Genomic DNA, 21,649 nt, shown 5'->3' with positions numbered 1-21,649 from the left:
CAACAATGATATAATAAAAACTTAAAATGTTTTTTGTAGTTGATTACCTGCATATAGATTATTCTATATGCATATAGAATAATCTATATGCAGGTAATCAACTACAAAAAACATTTATAAGTTTTTATTATATCATTGTTGGGAATTTTTAAACTGTTGTAAGATAAAATTTAATTATTATGTACTTTTTAGAACATCACCAATTTTACTTTCTTTGAATACATATTTCTGCATAAAAAATGTAAGAAGGGGGGTGGCTTAAAATTTACAAATACAGTCAAGAGAAGTACAGTCAAAAGAATAAACTACCTCTAACTGTAATTGTAATCCAAGAAAAACATACATTGATGAAACTAAAAGACAATTAAAAATACATATAAAAGAACATGTAAGGTCAATAAAGGGAAATTACACAAATTCTGCAGTGGTGGAACACTGTAACAGCAATGGATGTGAAATAGATTTAAGCATGATTGAAATAATAAGGCGGCAACAATTTTAAAAGCCAGTTATTTGAACATATCTACATAAAAAGACAAAGAAATAAAATCAAAAATAACTTAGGATGGGAAATCCTTCAATCATGGCAAAGCATAATTGTGAAAAATCGAGATTTAGAGAGGTTAATTATTTGAAAAAAATATTTGTGGAAAGAACGTTTTAATTTCGAATAGAAATATAATATCTTATAACTTTGATAATTTAACAAAAGGATGTATAATACTTTTGTTTTTAAGAGAGAGGGGAAGTTGAACTTCCTTTTAAACAGCTGACTTTCAAGATGATTCAAGATGCGGCCTTTGCACACGTTACTTGACCGTCTACTAGAGCTGTCTGCTCTCTATAAAAGGGAACTTTTCTCGCCATTCAGGGTAGTCCTTATGATGAAGCTACCATGTATGAAGGCACCTCAACAGATCTTCGTAAGGAGATAGCCCTACCAAATGTTGCAATGTTCCTAAACCCGACTGGTCACACACTAGACGATGACCATTAGCGATCTTCTCTCCCGACATAATGAAGAAACGAAGTGAAGATAAGTACTATGAAGATAGTATATTGGTAGAATTTTGTAAACTCTCTCTCTGTGAGATAGGTTTTAGTATATAAGATAGATAGTCTAGTATCTCCACAAAAATAGGCCTAGATTATATCATTTGTAATTCCATTTATTTGTATTCTCATACCAATTGTATTTTTATTGTAATTTTTATTTCCTTTGATTTAATTAAATTTTACTGTTATCGTTTTAAACATGGATTCATCTTTGTCTCACAAGTTAGGAAGGACCTCCATGCCTGTGTCCTTCCCAACTTAAACGCACACCTCCCACTCGAAATTCTTCACAAATGATAATTACGTGTGGTAATCCACGTTAGAAAACTGATTACCTGGTGTCAGGAAAAGATAACTTACAGGAAATCTTTGCAGACCCTTGTTCTGAATTAATTTTAAAAAAGTCATCCTTTTGGACATCCGTGGGCCAATCTTGGTGATTGGATGCTGATTAAACGGTACATAAGTACTTTCTCAATTTTGTGTCCCCAGCTAGTCCCTCACATAATCAATGACGACTGTACTAGGCAAAGGGGTATGAAAAGACGGAAGTGATAGGTGACAGGTAATTATTCGTTCAAGCGAGCTAAGGATGGTTATGTAAGTTCAATTTAATTTTAAGAATGTTTTTGTATTTGTAAATTTTAAGCCCCCTTTTTTAAAAATTTTTATGCAGAAATGTGTACTCAAAGAATGTAAAATTGGTGATTATTCTATATGCAGTTTATGCACATTTTGAGGTAATCAACTACAAAAAAAATTTGTAAGTTTTTATCATATCATCGGGAATTTGTAAACTCTTGTAAGATAAAATCTGATTACAGGTATACCTCACCTTACATCGGTAATTGGTTCCAGGAGAGGCGACTTAAGTCAAATTTACTTATCACTAGGCTAAACCACAAATTACCATTCTAGTTCTGTATATTATTTCTAAATGCATTTTTAATAATATATGGTTAATAAGAATCCATTTTTAAGCTTACAAACAAATAAATTTTAGTTTTTAATATAGTACAGAAAAAGTAATCTAAATTTACGAATACATGTATGTACTGTACCGGTACATCCTTGTAAATGATGATTACAATTTGGTGATGTTTACAGTATATCATGGACTCTTTATTTGTGAATGTGGTTTGCTCTAAGACATTAGAAAATAAGATGATTTTGTATGATTAAATAACAAATACAGTTATTAAAATTATTTTGCAATAGTAGAAAAACTAATTTATGTTAAATTTACCAATATCGAGTGGCACTGACAATGATGCCCAATGGTAGATATTGGAACTACTGTGGAAAATGCCAATATTGAGCTCTTAAAGACCGCTAAATAAGATGACAACACGGAGTCACAGATGTGACTCCGTGTTGTATTCATATTTCGTTCATTTGTTCATTTATATTTCACAGATATTCATATTTCGTGTGTTTTCGTATTTTGTTCTCAAGGGATGAGTTTGTTAACAGCGATCGCTCTGCATCTCCACTACTACAGGAGTGTGCTGCTGTTTGTAGGCATTTAGGAACGACAGTAAAAGAAAGAAAGATGATGGCGCCTGCACTATTAATAGTATCGTAATAGAGGAATCTATAATTATAAAATATGAGCTTTTAAAGGCAGAAGAAGGGTCCCAATTGTAAAATTTTACCATAAAATGGATTATTTGTTGAAAGAGCATTCAAAATAGCCATAAAAAAATTAGAATGCTGGCTACCCTTCGAAAAAAATTTGAAAAGACACTTACATCACCGCGTGCACTAACTCGCGCTTTCACAACTTCTAAATTTCCATTCATAAAACCACATAATGGACCCCGAAACGAAGCTATCTGTGCCATGAAGGATGCCGTGTTGCTTTCCACCATAAACTACTGCTACAAGTGGCCATTTTTGATGTTTGACGGCACGCACTCTGACCAGAATTTAGGAATGCGTTCCGCAGGAATTTTTAAATAGATGTTGCTCATGCAAAGTTACACAGAGGAATAAAAAAACACACCCTAGGATTTATGACAATTATATTAACATTTACTGTAAATGTACATATTTTAATATGATTTTATGTGCTTTTAATGCTTTTCTGGTGATATTACAACTTGAATATTTGTGATGGACAGACATAAAATCGAATAAAATGACTTAAACTTGATTTTTATTTTTCTATATATTTTTTTGACAAACAATGTATAATTGAGAACGACTTAACTCGAAATGACGTTACCCAAGGTATAGCTGTATTCAGCGGTGATATTTGAAATATTTAACAAAGGGTTCACTAGCAGAAAATTTTTCCCTAACAATCACCAACAAACAAAATGGATGTTTTGGCTAGAAATAAATACAATACCTTTTCTTGCAATATATCTAATAATCAGTGGTGTATTTGGAACGTAACGAGCCCTGGGCGAAGACCAGGTAACAATAGTATATTAGTGCTGTTGACCTTTTTCTTTTTCTTTTTTTTTTAGGCAAAGAAATTTTTCAACCCGAATCGCACTACTCATAGTAGACAGATGTCATCATCTCTCGTAATACAATATCCTTTTTATTTTGCTGTCCATAGCCTGACACACCTTCCACAGCCATCTTGTATTATCTCATGCGCGTGGGATTGTGGGATCTCTCTTATGACTGGATCTAGTTTCAAGAACTCTCTTGAATCGATCGCGATTAAACCTCGTTTTGGTCGAGATTGAAACGGTCAAGAGAGATCACACCAAGGCATAGTCCCCGACCTTGCTCACAATCTAGATTGTGAGCAAGGTCTTGGACTATGCTCGGTGCGAACGGGGTATAAGGCTCTAGTTTAGTAGTGTTACAGAGTATAATACGTATATTTTAATATATTTTTTAAAAGAAACAAAACCACTGGAAAATGTTACGTGTGTTTAACAAAATTCGGGAAACTGAAAATTTTACCAATGGATTCGGCCGAACCTGTGCGAACCCGCTGAATATCACCACTGCCTGTATTATGTACTTTTTAGAACACTGTTGTAAACCTGCTGATGAGGGATGTATGCATCTGAAACACAAATATGTGTATTATGTGTACAAGACCAACAGGTGAAAAATAAAGATTTTGTTTTTTCTGATTAAGAACTCATTCTTATTGCAAATAACTATCACACCAGTGTAAATGTCCTATTAATAGATGGGTCTTAATTGACTATAATAGAATAAAACAAAGATCTTACAGGTGTTTGATGAAGGAGAGATCCAGTGAACATGCCTGCCAGGAAAGGATGTGAATTCCATTCAGGATGGTGAGTTTCCCATGCAAAGTGCAGTCAAGCAAAGTCTTTCTAGAATACTGTGTTGGATGCAGCCTGCATCAGTGGCTGAACCACAGACCCCACAATTCGTGTGACATACTGGTCCACAGTCAGAGTAATAAAAATGTGCACCAGGGCTGTCCACTGATTGAACATGATGCTCAGTGTGACACTCAGCAAAATGGGCTAGCACATAGCTTTCCCCAGGATATCAACATACCCATCCAAGACCATCATTACTCCACAGACAGAAGTGGGATTCATCCATAAACAATACATGATGCCATTCAGTGGTCCACTTGTAATGTGGACACAGATGCACCCGTTGACAGTGACAAGTGGCTTCAGATGTCATGTGCCTTGATGGACAGTTCAGCAAATCTGCCAGTATGTGCACTCTGTCATGCACTAGTGAAATCTGTTTTCTCTTTGGCATGTTTACAGATGTTTCTGCATCCATCTTGCCACACATTGCTGGATGGTACTTACACTGTGCCCAACATACATGGCAACTATGTGCATCTACAAACTGAGGTTGTGCAGCTCCAGGATATGGTCTTGTTCCCAAGCTGTTAACTGGCTGTATTCAGCTTACTGTTGTCTCCAAGGTATTTTTGATGCTTCTTCAGAAGTTTGGTTGCCACAAACTGTTGCTAATAGCATTTATGGCACAAGCTGGCTGCTAGTCTTTATAGCCCAAAACTGAGTACCACATGGTCCAATGTGTAGGAAAACTTATTAATTTGCATATTTCCTTCACCTCTAATGGTCCTACAATTTTCAGATGGCTATGTGCCATGTGAAAATTATAATTTACATGGCGCACAGCCATGGTGTTGCAATTTCATATACAAACATCACTGAGCTTGATGTATTAATAATAAAACAAATGATGATTGTTACTAATCAGGCTATTATTTTACATCTTCATAAACTTTTTTTAGTAAAATATTTTTTACTAAAAACATTATAAACTCAACCATGCTTAAAAATAAACACATTTGCCAGGCATCTACAGTGTCCCCATTATTGATCTTTGCTACAACTGCTGCTTACAATAGATAGGAGCTATGTCTTGCCCGTTATATACCCGTCTCAAAGAGCATCAAATGTCCATCAAAAATGGTTTAACCATTACAGCTTTGGCTATATATATACACATCCAATCCAGGCATCCAGGTAGATTTCCACAAGACGCCCCTCTTACGTGACGCCTCTAAGCAATATGTCAAACATCTGGAACAGGTGGAAATTTATAAAGTCACCTGCCATAACTCAGCCATAAACTATCAGGACATTGACTCCTCCACTGCCTGGAAGTCATTCTATAAAGTATAAACTCTCCCTTCTCCTCTTGTCTTATATCATACACCCATCCCCTTACACATGTGTTCGGCAATCCCATGTTTTCTCAACAGTTTGCTGCCTGATGATGCCCGTTTAACATGAGCAAAAACATTTGCACTTTGTTTAAAATATTGTTGCTGGCTTTTTAGGTTATTTGCAGTGTTTATTACTTTCTAGTTTTAACCAGTTGTAAAGTAGCAGTTGTTAACTTCTATAACATAATTTGATCTTAAAACAGTCAATAGAAAAACAAAAATAAAACCAAGATCAGAATCTAACTGCAACTAACTAAAACAGAAAAGAGAAATTGAAAAATATAATTAGTAGGATTGCTCCAGCTTATTATTAATTGGTTTAAGTCCTAGTGGTGTGACTGTACACATTGGTTCAAGATGACCGATTTCTTTTCAAATTTCATATTTTAAAATTCTACTATATACTTGCATTTAGTCAAGCATTAATAGGAAATTAAATAATCTTGTAGTAGTTGGAGCAGGAGAAACTATTTTACATACCAATTTATTACATCATTCATCAAATTGTTGTTTTTTTGCATTTTATTGTATTTAATTTTTTTCTTCTCTGCTCCTTACCGACACCGGGTATTATAACTAACTTCAAAAAACGAACCTGTTACCGGTGTAAATCTTCTTATGAGCGTCTGGCTAACGTTTTCGAACCTAAAACAGTTCTTCTTCAGGCGAAGATGGAATAATTTAAAAGATAGAATAAAACGTTTCAAATCGAACCGCTTCGTCCAATTCCGTCATGGCTGACATGCGCTGTAGTGTCGGGGTGTTGGTTATCGTTTATGCGTGTCTAAAAGGATTTGCCAGGCCGATGAAATGTCGATCTCTTCTTTTTGGTTGATGCAGATATTATTACAGCTCGTTTTATATATAGCGACCGCTTCTAACCATTTTATATGTTCCGGGTGGGGCGTCGTTACGATGATTTTAGCCTTATCCAGTTCCGCGTTGATATCTTGATCAGACGCGTATATACTTAGCGCCGTGTTGAGTTTCCGGTGTTGTAGGTCGGCTTGGTGTTCTTTTAATCTGGTCTTTAACGAGCGCTTAGTGGAACCGATGTAAACGAGCTCCCTTTGCCATCTGTTGTCCCTTAGGGGGATAGAGTACACTCCGTACATTCTGTTGGGATCCGGAGGGTCTTTGCAATTTTTTAGGATTTCGGCTATTGTGGGGCCTCTTCGATATGCTATCTGCATCTGCTGTTTTTTGGCTATTTCTCCATATACTTTACAAACGTATGGGTTGTATGTGATAGGAAGCCTTGTAAATAGGAAGCCTTATGGAAAACGGAGCCTGATATAGCGGCCTTTGTACAAACTGTCAACAACAACCCGTATGGCTTGGTCATAGAAGTAGAGCAGATAAGCAGCACGGAGGCCCATTTTCTAGACATCGCCATCAGGATAGAAGCGTCTACGATCCAAACGTCCGTCTACAGAAAACCGACGGCAACACCAATATACATACCTAAGGGTTCCTGCGACCCGTTCTCGTATAAAGCGGCCGCTTTCAAAACCTTAGTAAGAAGGGCAACCTCGTACTCCTCCACTAAGAAAGCGCTAGACAAAGAACTGGCATATCTTAAAAAGGTCGCAACGGACCACGGGTACCCTTCCCTAATACGGCGTATAACCAGGCAACATCACCAAGGAAGCACATCCGCTGGACAAGCAAACGGTAGCGCTAACAAAAAAGATTTAACAAGGCTTCCTATCACATACAACCCATACGTTTGTAAAGTATATGGAGAAATAGCCAAAAAACAGCAGATGCAGATAGCATATCGAAGAGGCCCCACAATAGCCGAAATCCTAAAAAATTGCAAAGACCCTCCGGATCCCAACAGAATGTACGGAGTGTACTCTATCCCCCTAAGGGACAACAGATGGCAAAGGGAGCTCGTTTACATCGGTTCCACTAAGCGCTCGTTAAAGACCAGATTAAAAGAACACCAAGCCGACCTACAACACCGGAAACTCAACACGGCGCTAAGTATATACGCGTCTGATCAAGATATCAACGCGGAACTGGATAAGGCTAAAATCATCGTAACGACGCCCCACCCGGAACATATAAAATGGTTAGAAGCGGTCGCTATATATAAAACGAGCTGTAATAATATCTGCATCAACCAAAAAGAAGAGATCGACATTTCATCGGCCTGGCAAATCCTTTTAGACACGCATAAACGATAACCAACACCCCGACACTACAGCGCATGTCAGCCATGACAGAATTGGACGAAGCGGTTCGATTTGAAACGTTCTATTCTATCTTTTAAATTATTCCATCTTCGCCTGAAGAAGAACTGTTTTAGGTTCGAAAACGTTAGCCAGACGCTCATAAGAAGATTTACACCGGTAACAGGTTCGTTTTTTGAAGTTAAAATTGTATAAATAAATATATAAAAACGTTTAACAAGAATTACTCTGTTTCCGTTTATTCGTCCGTCGTTCGCTCCAGATGACAGTCCAATTTCACAATCACAGAGGCGACCTTTCCTTAGAGGCTACTGCCTCCGGAATAAAATGCAAAACAGTCCACTAGCGTCCTCTGGGCTATCGCCACTTTCACAAATTACAATTTAAGTAAAAAATATAAAAAACATGGCCGACGGAAATTGGACTGTCATCTGGAGCAAACGACGGACGAATAAACGGAAACAGAGTAATTCTTGTTAAACGTTGTTTTTATATATTTATTTATACAATTAAATGTGTTACCGTCGGCCATGTTTTTTATATTTTTTACTTTTTAAAGTTAGTTAATTTTTTTCTTTGAAATGATTAAATTTAAATGTTCTACTCTTCCACAAACCAGAAAAGTAAATAAAATAATGAATACACTAACCTTATATGTCTCCCAGCATTTTTTCACATTTGTGTTAATTTTTTCTCCATCCAGATGGAAGAAATATAAGGTTAGTGTGTTCCTGATTAAATGTAAATCAATTTTTGATAATTAAGTAATAAAATTGGAATTACAGTAGTGTACCGAAAATCGGAATCAATTGGGGACTGGGGTTGTTCAGATTAGGTATTTGTTCCGATTACCCATTATGTACGAAAAAATATATTAACCTGTCCAATGTTCAAATTTTTCTCCGTTGCGTGTCGCTTCGTGTTGAATTTTCGTCGATTTTAAGCCTAATGAAAATTTTTATAATAATAATCGAGGCTATCGTATCGTTAAAAATTATTTCTGCATTTTGTACAAACAAAATAAATATATTGAAGAATATAAAAACATGAAAATTATACTTTAGAAGTAAATTTAGTATCAAAAACGTTCGATTCAGCACGACACAGTCCGACTGAAAATCGTGCGGATTACCGGCAATTCTGATTACCGGGGTTCCGATTTACGAGTCTCTACTGTATTTTGATTGTTAAAATGTAGTATGTTTCTTATGTATTTGAAAGCTTTTCCATGATAAATTTATTATATCCATTTTTTTATTTTTGTCATAAATTTTAATAGCTTTTATAGATAAATTCTAGATAAAAATATTCAATTACCTAGTGGTGTCTTTTCTCACATTTAAAAAAGGGAAAGGTTGAAGTCAGAGTCTGACTGTTTACTGACCACCATACTGGTTAGAACAAAAATAACTTAACTGAATTGAACATATCAGGTTGTCAAGGATGAAATTTGTGGAAAAAAAAAGCAAAGTTGATTGATAACTTACAAATATAAGAAATTATTTTATTCATCAAAATATGCACCCATATTGTCTATACCAGTGATTCTCAAACTTTTTCAATCCACCGTCCCCTTTGTTCGTAAAGTTATACCCAACGCCCCTAACTCATTTTCTCTTGTGTGAGAAAGAATCTCACACTTTGTGCCCTTACCGTACATTGTTCTCAACATCTGGAAACCATTAAATGCAATGTTTCCTCTTATCCGTTTAACAGAGGAAAGGGAACGGCTGTCAGTGACCCCAACTTTTGCCTTTGGTCACCATTCAGTACCCTGCCTCCAGCGCCCCCCTAGATTTATTCACCGCCCTCAAGGGGGCATTATCGCCCACTTTGAGAAACGCTGGTCTATACACTTTTGCCATTTAAGTGGCAAGTTGTTCAGGCTGGTGGTATAAAACCCTGGCAGATGAGAGTCAATGAATTCCTGGAAGGCAAGTTTTACAGCATTGTTGGAATTAAATTGTTTTCCTATTGTGGAAAGAAGTGGTAGTCAGTGGGGGCTAAATCTGGTGAGTATGGAAAATGATGATGAAGTTCCAACTCCAATTTGTCAGTCATTTGTGCAGTGTGTGGTCTAGCATTATCATGCAATAAGATGGGAGTTGATCTGTTGACCAATCTAGGCTGTTTTTCTTTAAGTTTTTCATCATTTCATCCAGTTGGTTGCAGTATATTTCTGCTGTGATCGATGAGCCAGGTTTCATGAAATCATAATGGATCACACCTGCGCTAGACCACCATACACTCACCATCAGCTTCTTTTGATGAATATTGCACTTTGAAGTGTGTTTTGGTGATTCATCCTTGTCCAACCACTGTGCAGAACATTTGCAATTGTCATATTGGATCCATTTCTCATCACAAGTGACAATTCAATTCAAAAATGGATCAGATTTGTGACGAGAAAGCAACATCAAGCAAGCTTCCAAACACTTTTATTTCTGTGTTCTGTTCTATTTTCAACAATGATTTCTTTAAACAGGCAAGATATGCAAGTTTCCAACAAAAAAAAAAAAAAAAAAAAAAAAAAAAAAAAAAAACAGAATGGTAAAATATTAAGCCAAGGTCAAATAATAAGCTGTTACAGTTGGCAATATTATTACATACAAATTTTACCCTTGAGGACATTCCAAAATAAACAGAATATACACAAATTTTTAAAAACATTAGAAACCAATAAAAAAATAACAAAATAATAACAAAGAAATGTAAAAATAATTGTAATAAATGATTAATATAAATAAAAAAATAATACCTGCCATAATCCTGCAGAAGAATTCAATTTTATATTAGCAGTAAATATAATGCCATTCTTTTCTGTAGTTTTAAATTCAAAAGAAACTTGATGTATACTATTTGATGAACTATTTATCAAAATTTGTGACTCCACAAAAGGAAATGTCATAGGAATAAATGCTACATGTTGGCATCCAAATTTCATGGGAAATAAACTGTGATGACGTACCACACCATCATTACTTCTCAAAGAAAACAAAATATCTTTATCGTTAAAATAAACGCCTTTCAAACATCCCACAAAGTTATATCCAAATTTAGGGCCTAAATATATGTATATATACATAATTCAAATATTTAAAACATTGTTTAAAATAAAAAGATATATAAATAATTTTATAATCATACCTTTAGAATTTGCTGATATCCCTCCAATAAATAAATATGGGTCAATATTCAAATGATAATGAGGTCCACTATTATACAGTGTGACTGATGTGGAATCAAGAATTAAAGTTATTTCTTTTCCATGATGAATCATTGTAAAATTATGCCACCTATTAAAAGATACAGAACATCTTTGTTACAACCATTTTAAATATTCTTTCTTTCATGCACAATAAAAAAAATATTTAAAATATCTGTATTTGTTAAGTAATAATTATGCCAAAAACTTTAAGGCTAGAATTGAGCTAATTAAATCAGTCAATCATTAGTAAATTTATACCATAGGCACAGATGTTGTCATCTCTTGATAACTTCAATAATTAATAAATTTGGAATTATTTTCTAACTTAAAAATTTTGATGTGATTGTAATCTTATCATCTTAATGATGTAATTTGGTATGATCTATAGTTGTAATGTTTTCCATTATTATTCCTTTTCTATTTCAAATCTAACATTGATAGTCTCAAATTAAATGGAGATAGGCATATCTACATTATAATAAAAGGAAAAAATTTTGTCCTGTTTTGTTAACTTTAAGTAACATAAATAAAATTTAAAAATTTTTCATAATATATAGTGATATATGTAAATACAGTAGAGCATCATTTATCTGAAAACCGGTCAACCAAAAGCTTTCCAGTCAAACTGTGTCGTGCTGAATCGAACATTTTTGATACTAGATTAACTTCTAAAGTATAATGTTTTTTGTTTTTATATTTTTCAATATATTTATTTTGTTTGTACAAAATAAAGAAATAATTTTTAACGATACAATAGCCTCGATTATTATTATTAAAATTTTCGTTAGGCTTAAAATTGGCAAAAATTCAACACAAAGCGACACGCAATGGAGAAAAATTTCAACATCGGATAGGTTAATATATTTTTCGTACATAATCAGTTATCCGAACAACCCCAGTCCCCAATCGATTCGGATAAACGATGTTCTCTACTATATATCTATCAGACCAGATATCTTAGTCTGGTGAAGCACTGAGTAAGACTTGCACTCACATTCCAGAATTTTAGAGACTGTCAAACTGAAAATTCAAACTTTCACACCAAGATTATAGAAAATATCAAATTAATATCAAAAAACCTTATATCCAGTAAAAATAGAATGTTTATTAATAAAACAAATGTTTTTGGCCATATAAATAAACAACAACTAACCCGTTACATATAAAGACCAACAACTGCCGAATATAAAGACCAACAACTGTAGTACCAAATTAACTTAAATTATTAAAATTACTATAGCCATTTGCTAGCCCGATAATTCGGCAGTTATTGGTTTTTGGCCATTATACATGGTCAAAGTTCTAGAATGGAATTAATGAATAGAACAAGAAGCACATTTAAAATTAAAAACATTCAAAAATTACAAATTTATATAATGAGTCACATGCAAAGGAGCATAAAATATATTAAATAAAACAGAAAAGATAGGAATAAATAATTAACAAAAAAAACATTAAATACAAAATAAAATAATAAATAAATAAATGAATACAAATATTGTGAGTAAAAACATAAATACAGCAAAATGGTATAAAAACGCTATAATGAGATGTATCAATATACGTTAAGCTGATGCTAGTTTCCTCTTTTATGGATAAAACGATTTATAGTACAGTACATTCTACTGTTCCATTTGTCATCCTTGGGGTCTTAATCATTCCACAGGAGGCAGTATAAAGTTGGTTTATATCATTAGCTATGCATTTATTATTGTAAACACAGCTTAAACAACCTATGTAGATCCGGAAAGAAACTTTAATTTTGAAAAAATATATATACTGACTAATGTTTTCAACCAATACTAATTTTCATTAGGTCATTTATGTTCTATAAATGAAATGCTTTCTGGATCTACCAAAGTTGTTTAACTGTGTTTACTGTACTATTATCCAGTGACCAACATGTGAAAAAAACTATAAAAAATAACTACCATATATTTCTGTGGATAAGATGAGCTACAGATAAGATGAGGTATAAATTTTCGTAAAAGTTTTATAGTTTTAGCATATATCTGTCCTATAAAATGACCCCCAAACTATCAATGGCCTATGAATTTAGTTTAGATCAGCAATCATCTTCTGGATAATAATACTATATAGCATATATGGAATTATGTCCTATTCCATAATTTTTCGAATGAACAAATTTTATTTTCTGCCTTGCTATTATTGCAAACATTCACACTGATTTGGGCATTCGGGTAATGACCTTGACTATTCACAAAAACGTCGTATGGGCTATTCTATTTTGTGGACATGCCCTATTCTCTACTAGTAAATAATTATGGTTTGTCCATTTTTTTTATAATGGTTTTAATTTATATAAATTTCAATCTAATTTTTTTGTATCTGTCCTATAAGACAACCCCGAATTTTCAGGGTCTTTTTTTATGATTCAACTATCGTCTTATCCGTGGAAATATATGGTATATATAAATATAGTATTAGTAATTTGTATATTATATATATTGCTCTACTGCAATCCAACAAGCCATGTTCATGGCTAGGAATTGCAATCCAGCAGTGTTTTAAATCCAGCTGGATTTTTGCTGGATTGAAATCATTCCAGCTGGATCCAGCGCAGATCCAGCGTGGATGTATTTTTGGTGCAATAAAGTGATTATCTACTTACTATCTATCTATCCTGCAATTTATGTTTTTTTAATGAAATAAAACATTTAAAAAAAATACTTTAAAAGCTTTTATTATTTAGACTGGTCACTATAAATCAGTAAAACTTCTTACACATTTAGGTAGTAAAATTAACTTTGGTTCGGTTTAACATTTGAGATAGAGATAATTAACTTTAAATGTTTAGTTAGATTATAATTATAATGTAATCTTTAAGTTAAATAATAGCAAAGGTAATTCTACTGATTAATTTATATTAATATATTATAATAATGTAAGGATGGATAATCAGTGGCTAAGTGGCTATCAGTCTTACCAGTTTTCATATATATAGGCTCTACATATTAGTCTGTAGTTATTTATAGGTATGTAAAACTATGTACTAGAAGTAGAATAAGTTAAATAAACTACACCTTTATCAATCCAGCAAAATTTAATAAAATAATAACGTTTTCAATCGTTTTTAACGATCTTCCTCGGTTACAAAAAAAAATAGAATTAAATATAGAACATAAAATGTGTTCGGAATAAATATGAAAATTAACGGAAAACGCCCAAATTGACAAAATATAGATAAATAAACAAAATAAATAGCGGAAAAAATATATACAGGGTGTTTTTTTTTTAACTGACGGTACTCAGAAACATCTGTAGAGCAATCTAGCAGCCGGACTGTCGCCAAATTTGGGAGAGTGACTAAGGACGACATGGAAAAGAGATTCCGTGAAGAAAAAAGTAGTACCTAAATTCGCCAGTAAAGGAGGATTTGGCGCTGTTGTAGCAAAAAAGCTACCAGCACTTCACTGAAGAAAGGGTCATCAGTCGCTTTTTTCCACTTGCATGGCCGCCTCGCTCCCCGGATCTAACCCCATGTTACTTTTTCCTGTGGGGTTACTTAAAGTCCAAGGTCTATCTTGGTAGTGTCCCAAACTTGATGACTTTGAAGGACAACATTTCTCGAACTGTGATGAACATTCCTGCGGATGGCCATGTTACGTTCGGCCATAGAGAACATGGTGTTCAGGATGCAATGAGTTGTCCAGCAGGACGGTGATCACATTGAAGAAGGGAGAAAGTTATTTGCTGATTAATTAAACTTTCGTTATTACACTGAAACCTCTGTCTGATTATTCATTCATGTGTTTGTTAATTGCAGCTGGATTTTATGCAGATTCTTAGCTGTTTTGCTACAACAGCGCCAAATCCACCCTACCGGCAAATTTGGGTACTACTTTTTTCTTCGCGGAATCTCTTTCCCATGTCGTCCTTAGTCACTCTCCCAAATTTGGCGACAGTTCGGCTGTTAGATTGCTCTACAGATGTCTCTGAGTACCGTCAGTTTAAAAAAAAAAAACACTCTGTATGTAAGATCCAATAAAACCAGCATTGTCCGTTAATAACATTAATTAATGTAAAAGGATCTCCACACGGTAGACAATGAGTCCGCATCTCTATGGTTTATACAACCAGTTGTCATGTGCGCCTTGCAGATTTCCAATCTCTCAAGATGTTTGACCGTTTGCCTATTCGTCGTCGTTTTTATAATTGCCGCTTGATCCCATTGGACGTTAACATCCTTCTGTCTTGCGTATGATGCCAGCGCAGTGTTGTCAAGGTTCTTACTGATTGTATATTTGTGCTCTTGAGCCTTTGTTTTAAACTGCACATTGTTGCACCCACATAAACAAGCTTGGAATTGAAACGTTGGTTGTGTAAAGGCACCGAATATATACCCGTTGTTGAATTCCGATCCTCTTTCTTTTTATCATTTCTTAAAAGTTTGAAAACAGTGGGATTACGTCGGTATACAATACGAAAATTATTAGACCTGGCAGTACATCTATGTATCTTGTTTAAAAATGGGATGTAATTAAGCACTATTCTTTTTATATTTATTCCAAACACATTTTATGTTCTATAGTTAAAGTTATTTTTTTGTAACTGAGGAAGATCGTTAAAAGCGATTGAATACATTATTAATTTATTAAATTTTGCTGGATTGATTAAGGTATAGTTTATTTATGAGTAATTTAATTATTAGTGTTAGTAAAGTAGTGAGTAAGTAATTAGTAGCAGTCTAGTACTTAGCAAAGCGGCAACGCAACGACGTAGACTTTTTCACAATTATTTAGAAAGTTAATTGAGTATTTGCGGATCCGCAGCGCTGGATCCAGCACCAAGTGCTGGATCCAGCAGGCCGCAGAATGCGCTGGATCCAGCTGGATTGCTGGATGAGGGATCCAGCAATTGCAATCCCTATTCATGGCATCCCTGGAATCTTGAAACTGTTCTGCGTCTCCATTAGTATTCACGAGGGCTCCACCCTCTCTTCACTTCTCATCATCATCATCGTGGATGCCATATCAGACGCAACATCCAGCAACATGCACTGTACATGTTACTGTATGCTGACAATAGAGGGTATTGTAGCCATGTATGCCATTCAGAGGGATCCTACCTTTCTCTACTGTCTATCTCCTCTCCCTCCTTCTTCCCCCTCTTTCCCTTACCCTCTTTTCTGCCAGCTAAACACTTCATGTATGGCCAATGTCTTTCTTGTATGTATGTATGCTGATGATGTGCTCCTTGCCTCCACTGATGGGGTTGTCCTACAGCAACTTTTGTCCAGATGTGGTGTAATCGCCTTGCACAACACAGCCTCCTGCTGAACCTGAGGAAGATGGAGTACTTGATGATGGACCCGACTGAGCCAGATACAATCATTGTCAATGGCATTGACTTCCCTGAGCTGAGCACTTTAAATATCTCTGTTCTGTGATCTCCATCAATGGCAACTTGTGCCATGAGTCCATTGCATGTGTCAATACCTCCTGGCTGAAGTGGTGCTCAATAACAGGTGTGCTGTGCAACCAATGAATCAAGGACCAACTCAAGTTGAAGATCTATCGAACTGTCGTCCGGCCTATTGCGCTGTATGGTGCCGAGTGCAGGCCAACTACAAAGGGTGTTAACTGCCAACTTGCTTCTAGGGAGACAAGGATGCTGCGATGAATGAGTGGCATTACCAGACTCAGCTGAGTACCCAACATTGACAACAGAGACCGTTATGGCGTTGCTGAGATCAGCGAGAAAGTGCATGAGTGCTGCCTGTTCTTCTATGGCCACATGCTCTGCACTGATGCTGATTCCATCATCCACACGGGCCTACATTTGGAGGTACCTGGATCCTGCCCAAGGCAGCATTGGCTGAACATGCTGCACCACCACCTGCAGGCCATGGGCCTACTTTGAGACCAGGCCCATGACCAGGTCAAATGGTGATTCAAAATAAAATTCAGGTGTGTGGACTCCATCATCTAGTGGGACTAAGGCCAAAGAGGAAGAAGAATTACTAAGAAGATAGAATTACTATTGTATATATATTTGATGGATTTGTGGTGTATTATTATAGTTGTTTATATTTTATGGTTTCTTTATTATAATTTTTTGTATTCTATTTTTTGCTATTTTTAATTAATTATCATCAATTCATATTTAGAATACTTTTAAGAATGTTAAAATTAAAATTTAATTTTAAAAAATTCTACTACATAAATGTTCAATCTTCAGGATGGCCACTAAAATAGATAAAAACATTTGATAAAACAAAAAAAAAAAAAAAATTGTTGCAGGAACAAGCTACAACTCTTTAAACAATAATAATAATAATTAATAATATGTTTAATGAAACAATAACATTTTCAAATTAATACCAAATGACTGCCAGATTACATTGGGCTATAATAATGCTACTGTGTACTAATTAAATGTCAGGTACTTTGACCTAGAGGTAGAAGTTGCCATCTCTTGATAGATTTAATAATTAATTTAGAAGGTTCTGGAAGAAAAGATTTAGTCCAAAGCAGGACTCAAACCCACAATTCCCACTTACTCTGCAGATGCATCGCCAGTTATACTACTGAGACCTCCATCCAATCTTCGCTTCCAGAAATATTAATTGTATTGAGTAACCAGTATGGTTATATCTAAATTAATAATATTGGAAATAAAGATTGAATGGAAGTCCACATAGAATAACTGGCAATGTATCTATACAGCAATACTTGCTGTGCAGATGCAAGTTCAGGTTTCAAATCCTGCTTCAGGCCAATTCTTTTCTTCCAGTACCTTCTAAATTAATTATTAAATTTATCAATACTGATGCATACACTGTCAGATGGCACTAAAATCTTTTTTATAATGCAAATACTTTCAATGATACAAAAGTCATCATCATCAGGCTAACAAATGTTTCAAAGTTTGAACAAAACATCACTATTGAAATTTATCAAGAGATGGCTCCTAATGCCTATCTCTAGACCAAATTATTTGAAATTTAATTAATAATTACTTGTAGTAGCATTTTGCTATGTTCTAATCAGCACCAATGGTGCTGCCCCTAGTTGTCAATCTTGTCATATCCTTTTGTACCATAATTCTGTGGGGATCCGGGGTTAAGAGAGGATACTCTTACCTGTGATCAGCTTCAGATCTGCAAGATTCACCCACTTTGTCAGTGGATGGGATCATAAAATCATTTTGTTTTGATTATCCTTTAAATTTCTCCTGACACCAGCCTAATTAGCATATTAGGCCCATGATAAGAAGTTCTTATACTCTTGTCTGAGGGGAACAACTCGTGGACTCCCGAAAAGATGTCAGCATATATTTAAGATCAAGAACGAGACCATTTAAACAAATCAAAGCAAAATTTAATGAAAATAATGAGAATAAAAATACAAATATGTGGTTTAAATACAGGTAACTCCTAAAGTCCCTATTTAAATGTGAGAGAGAGCAAGAGTTTATGTCATTATAAACATACTACCTCAATTGACAGATGTGCAGATGATGGTCTTTTGTCGGATGAGAGTTCAAGTGAACGAGGATGTTGGTTGAGATTCGGGAGATGGTAGAAGTAGAGCAGCTTGAATTGAACCAGGTAAAAGAATGGCCTGGAGGAGGATTACTAAAGGCTGGAACAAAATGACCTCGAATGGCTGGAAATTGCCCTTTTCATACACAAATCCCCTCCAATTGAAATTTGGAATTTGTATCATCTGACCAGACATATGATGAGTCAAATGGCCAGATGTTAGTTAAAATTTGTGATCATCTCTTGTGAAAGGAAGTTTGATTTCTCCTTTCATCACAAAAGTGACAAAAGTGTCAACTTTTTGATAGGAAAAGTTATTTTAATTTAATTTCTTTGATCTATTAATGCAGTTTTATATTTGAAAGAAAAAGGTTTTTTGTATCAAATTCATGAAGGGGGTTTACTAGATTGATTGATAAAATTTATTTTTTGTAATAGAATTTATATTCCGTCTCCAGATTCGGGTGTACTATAGATTACCACCTATGGAATTTCAGAACTTTGATTATATATTTAAACTCAGGGGACCAAGACGAGTTCAACGGTACCCTATTTTTGGACCAGAGACGAAAAATAAAAAAGTTCTCATACTTTTTTTAATGCTCTCATGAAGACAGCACCACAGTAGCTAGTACTGCCATCTTGCGGTAAAGTCTGCAAACCATGACGTCGGACTATCGTCATCTCCAGTAGGGTTAAATGTGCGATATGAGAATGGAGAGAGCGACGCGACTTCCGATCATCGCACGATTGCCATTTCGGTTAATGTTACTTATGACAGCAAACATGGTGGCCATTCCCACTGTTCGTGCTCCCAACTGACCTCCCAAAGGGGAGCTGCCGGCAGGTCACCATGTGCTAAATGTCACTAGTTATTGATTCATGGTAGTTCTTGAACAAAGTAAAAAAAAGGGGGAACATCTACTAAAGGCAATTTTAACGGCAGGCAACGCAACTCCCGATTGCAATAGCGAGGCCGACTTAGCGGAGAAAGCGACATGACTCCCTATCATCACGCGATCGTTGGAAAAAAGTATGATAACTTTATTATTTTTCGTCTCCGGTCCAAAAGTAGGGTATCGTTGAACTCGTCTCAGTCCCCTGAGTTCAGATATATACTCAAAGACCCGAAATTCCATAGGTGGTAATCTATAGTATCCCCCCAGATTCTCATAATTCCCTGTCAATAAACAATACATTCTTTTGGTTGTTACCATTGAACTGTACATATTATTTCCCAACCCACTCAACATCTTATAAATACATTCCATATTATTATAGCCTAATGTAATCTGGCAATCATTTGGCATTAATCTAAAAATCAAGTTAATAGATGTTTATATTTATACAATAACATTTTGTTGTTAAGGTTGGCTAGTTAAGGTTATCTGAAACCTAGTGAAGGTCATTTGGGAAATTCATTAGCCTATGGGAGATTGCAATCTAACATTGAGACATGGGACAATTTTTTGAATCTTCTGGTTTGAAAAAAGTTGTCTTATGATGTAAGATACAATAGTTGGTTTGCTCCAGTAAAGTAATGTTAGTTTATAACCCAAAGTTGTTATATATCAGGGGTGGGCAAGCAGGAGTTCAGTGGGAGCCGAAATGTAGGTTTTGCAAAATGCATGGGAGCCGCAGTTCTGTACTGTCGTGTGGATAGTATGGTAAGGCGTGCGATTTTATTATATAATATAAAATATAAAACAAATATTGAATTTTTTTAATAAACATGTTTTCACAAATATAAAACAAAATTATAAAAATAATAATAAAAAACAGAAATTAACACTTTCAGCAAGAGCCGCACGTATCTCAAAAAGAGCTGCATTTGCCCATGCCTGTTATATATCTTTGAATCAGACAACTCCATAATTCTGAGAGAAAAACAAAAAAAGCCATAAAAATACTGAAACTTCATTTATTTATTTATTAATGCTACAGGTGATGCCCTTATAGGCAAAATTTGCCACCCCTGAAATAACATAAAATAACAAAACCTGCTAAAAACAACAAATAAAATTACAGAATTTCACAGCAATAATCAAGTTAAGAAAAATATAAAATTCTTTTACAAAACAGTTTAAATTTATGGAAATTAATGTAAAGTTTATTTTCATTTGTACTAGTAACTTTATGGTGACGACAGGAAAAGGATTTGGTGGAAACAGCAAGATGGCATAAAAGAACAGAAATACAGGTAGACTGTCTTGTATTGACTGAAGTAATATATAAGTTTATGTAATGAGATGGGAGAAAAACCATTGAAAAATTGGTATGTAAGGATTTGATCAAAGCAATAAATACAATTAAATAAATTTGGTAAACCTAAGCAAAATCGTGCAACTTCAGGAAAATCTGTGTATGGTAAGTGAGCCAGTTTGTTAAGTAAAAGAAACATTTTATCTATTTGGGAATTATATGTGTTTAACAGATAAGAAGATGCAGAAGCCCAAACAAGTAAAACATAACCGATAAGAGACTGGATGTTAGTAAAAAAAATAGCACATAATGTATTCTTATTTGAGATACTTTTAAAATTATGCCAAAGAATGCCTCAATGTATTGCTATTTTTAAAATTAAATTTTCAATTTATATTTCAAATGTAAGTTTAGAGTCAAATGTGATCCCAAGGTCCAAGACAGAATTGACTGACTACTTGTATGCATTGATTTTCTACATATAAATTGATATTAGTATGAATTTTCACTAGACTATAAATCATTACTTTAGTTTTTGTGCTATTAATTAGTAAATTTAAAGATCTTAAAGGTTTGTTTAATTTAAGAATGTTTAATTTAAATGTAATTGAAGAATTTAAGAATTTAAGATTAAAGATTATCCTTGAAGAAACTGTTCAAGAAGTCATGAGTTTTAATTCTGGATTAAAAATTTTTCAAGATATCAAAGTCTCATCATCAGATCAAATGTTGATTTAAGTTACAAATACGTGGTACGATCCAAAAGTTCGGGGACTGCAGTAATCTATGACAACAAAAGCATGTATTTGAAGTTA

The 21,649-nt window shown here is 34.5% G+C and overlaps 1 protein-coding gene across 7 annotated transcripts in view; it reads right to left on the bottom strand.

The window, feature by feature from the left end:
- Window positions 1-21,649, bottom strand: part of LOC136985988 (axotactin-like) — a 219,451-nt gene that overhangs the window by 171,755 nt on the left and 26,047 nt on the right. For all 7 annotated transcript variants that reach the window (XR_010882413.1, XR_010882412.1, XM_067283415.1 and 4 more), the window contains 2 exons: window positions 11,065-11,213; window positions 10,676-10,980 (listed from right to left, as the gene is read on the bottom strand). Coding sequence is in view for 5 of the 7 variants with exons in the window: in XM_067283415.1 (XP_067139516.1) it covers window positions 10,676-10,980; window positions 11,065-11,213 (454 nt within the window). In the remaining 2 variants the exon portion in view is untranslated. The remainder of the gene's footprint in view (window positions 1-10,675; window positions 10,981-11,064; window positions 11,214-21,649) is intronic.

Source organism: Centruroides vittatus, unplaced genomic scaffold (assembly GCF_030686945.1).
Source record: "Centruroides vittatus isolate TY-2023 unplaced genomic scaffold, ASM3068694v2 contig_986, whole genome shotgun sequence".
In the NCBI taxonomy this organism is placed as follows: domain Eukaryota; kingdom Metazoa; phylum Arthropoda; class Arachnida; order Scorpiones; family Buthidae; genus Centruroides; species Centruroides vittatus.
Note: the sequence above shows the minus strand (reverse complement) of the source record. Positions and strands in the feature narration are given on the sequence as shown.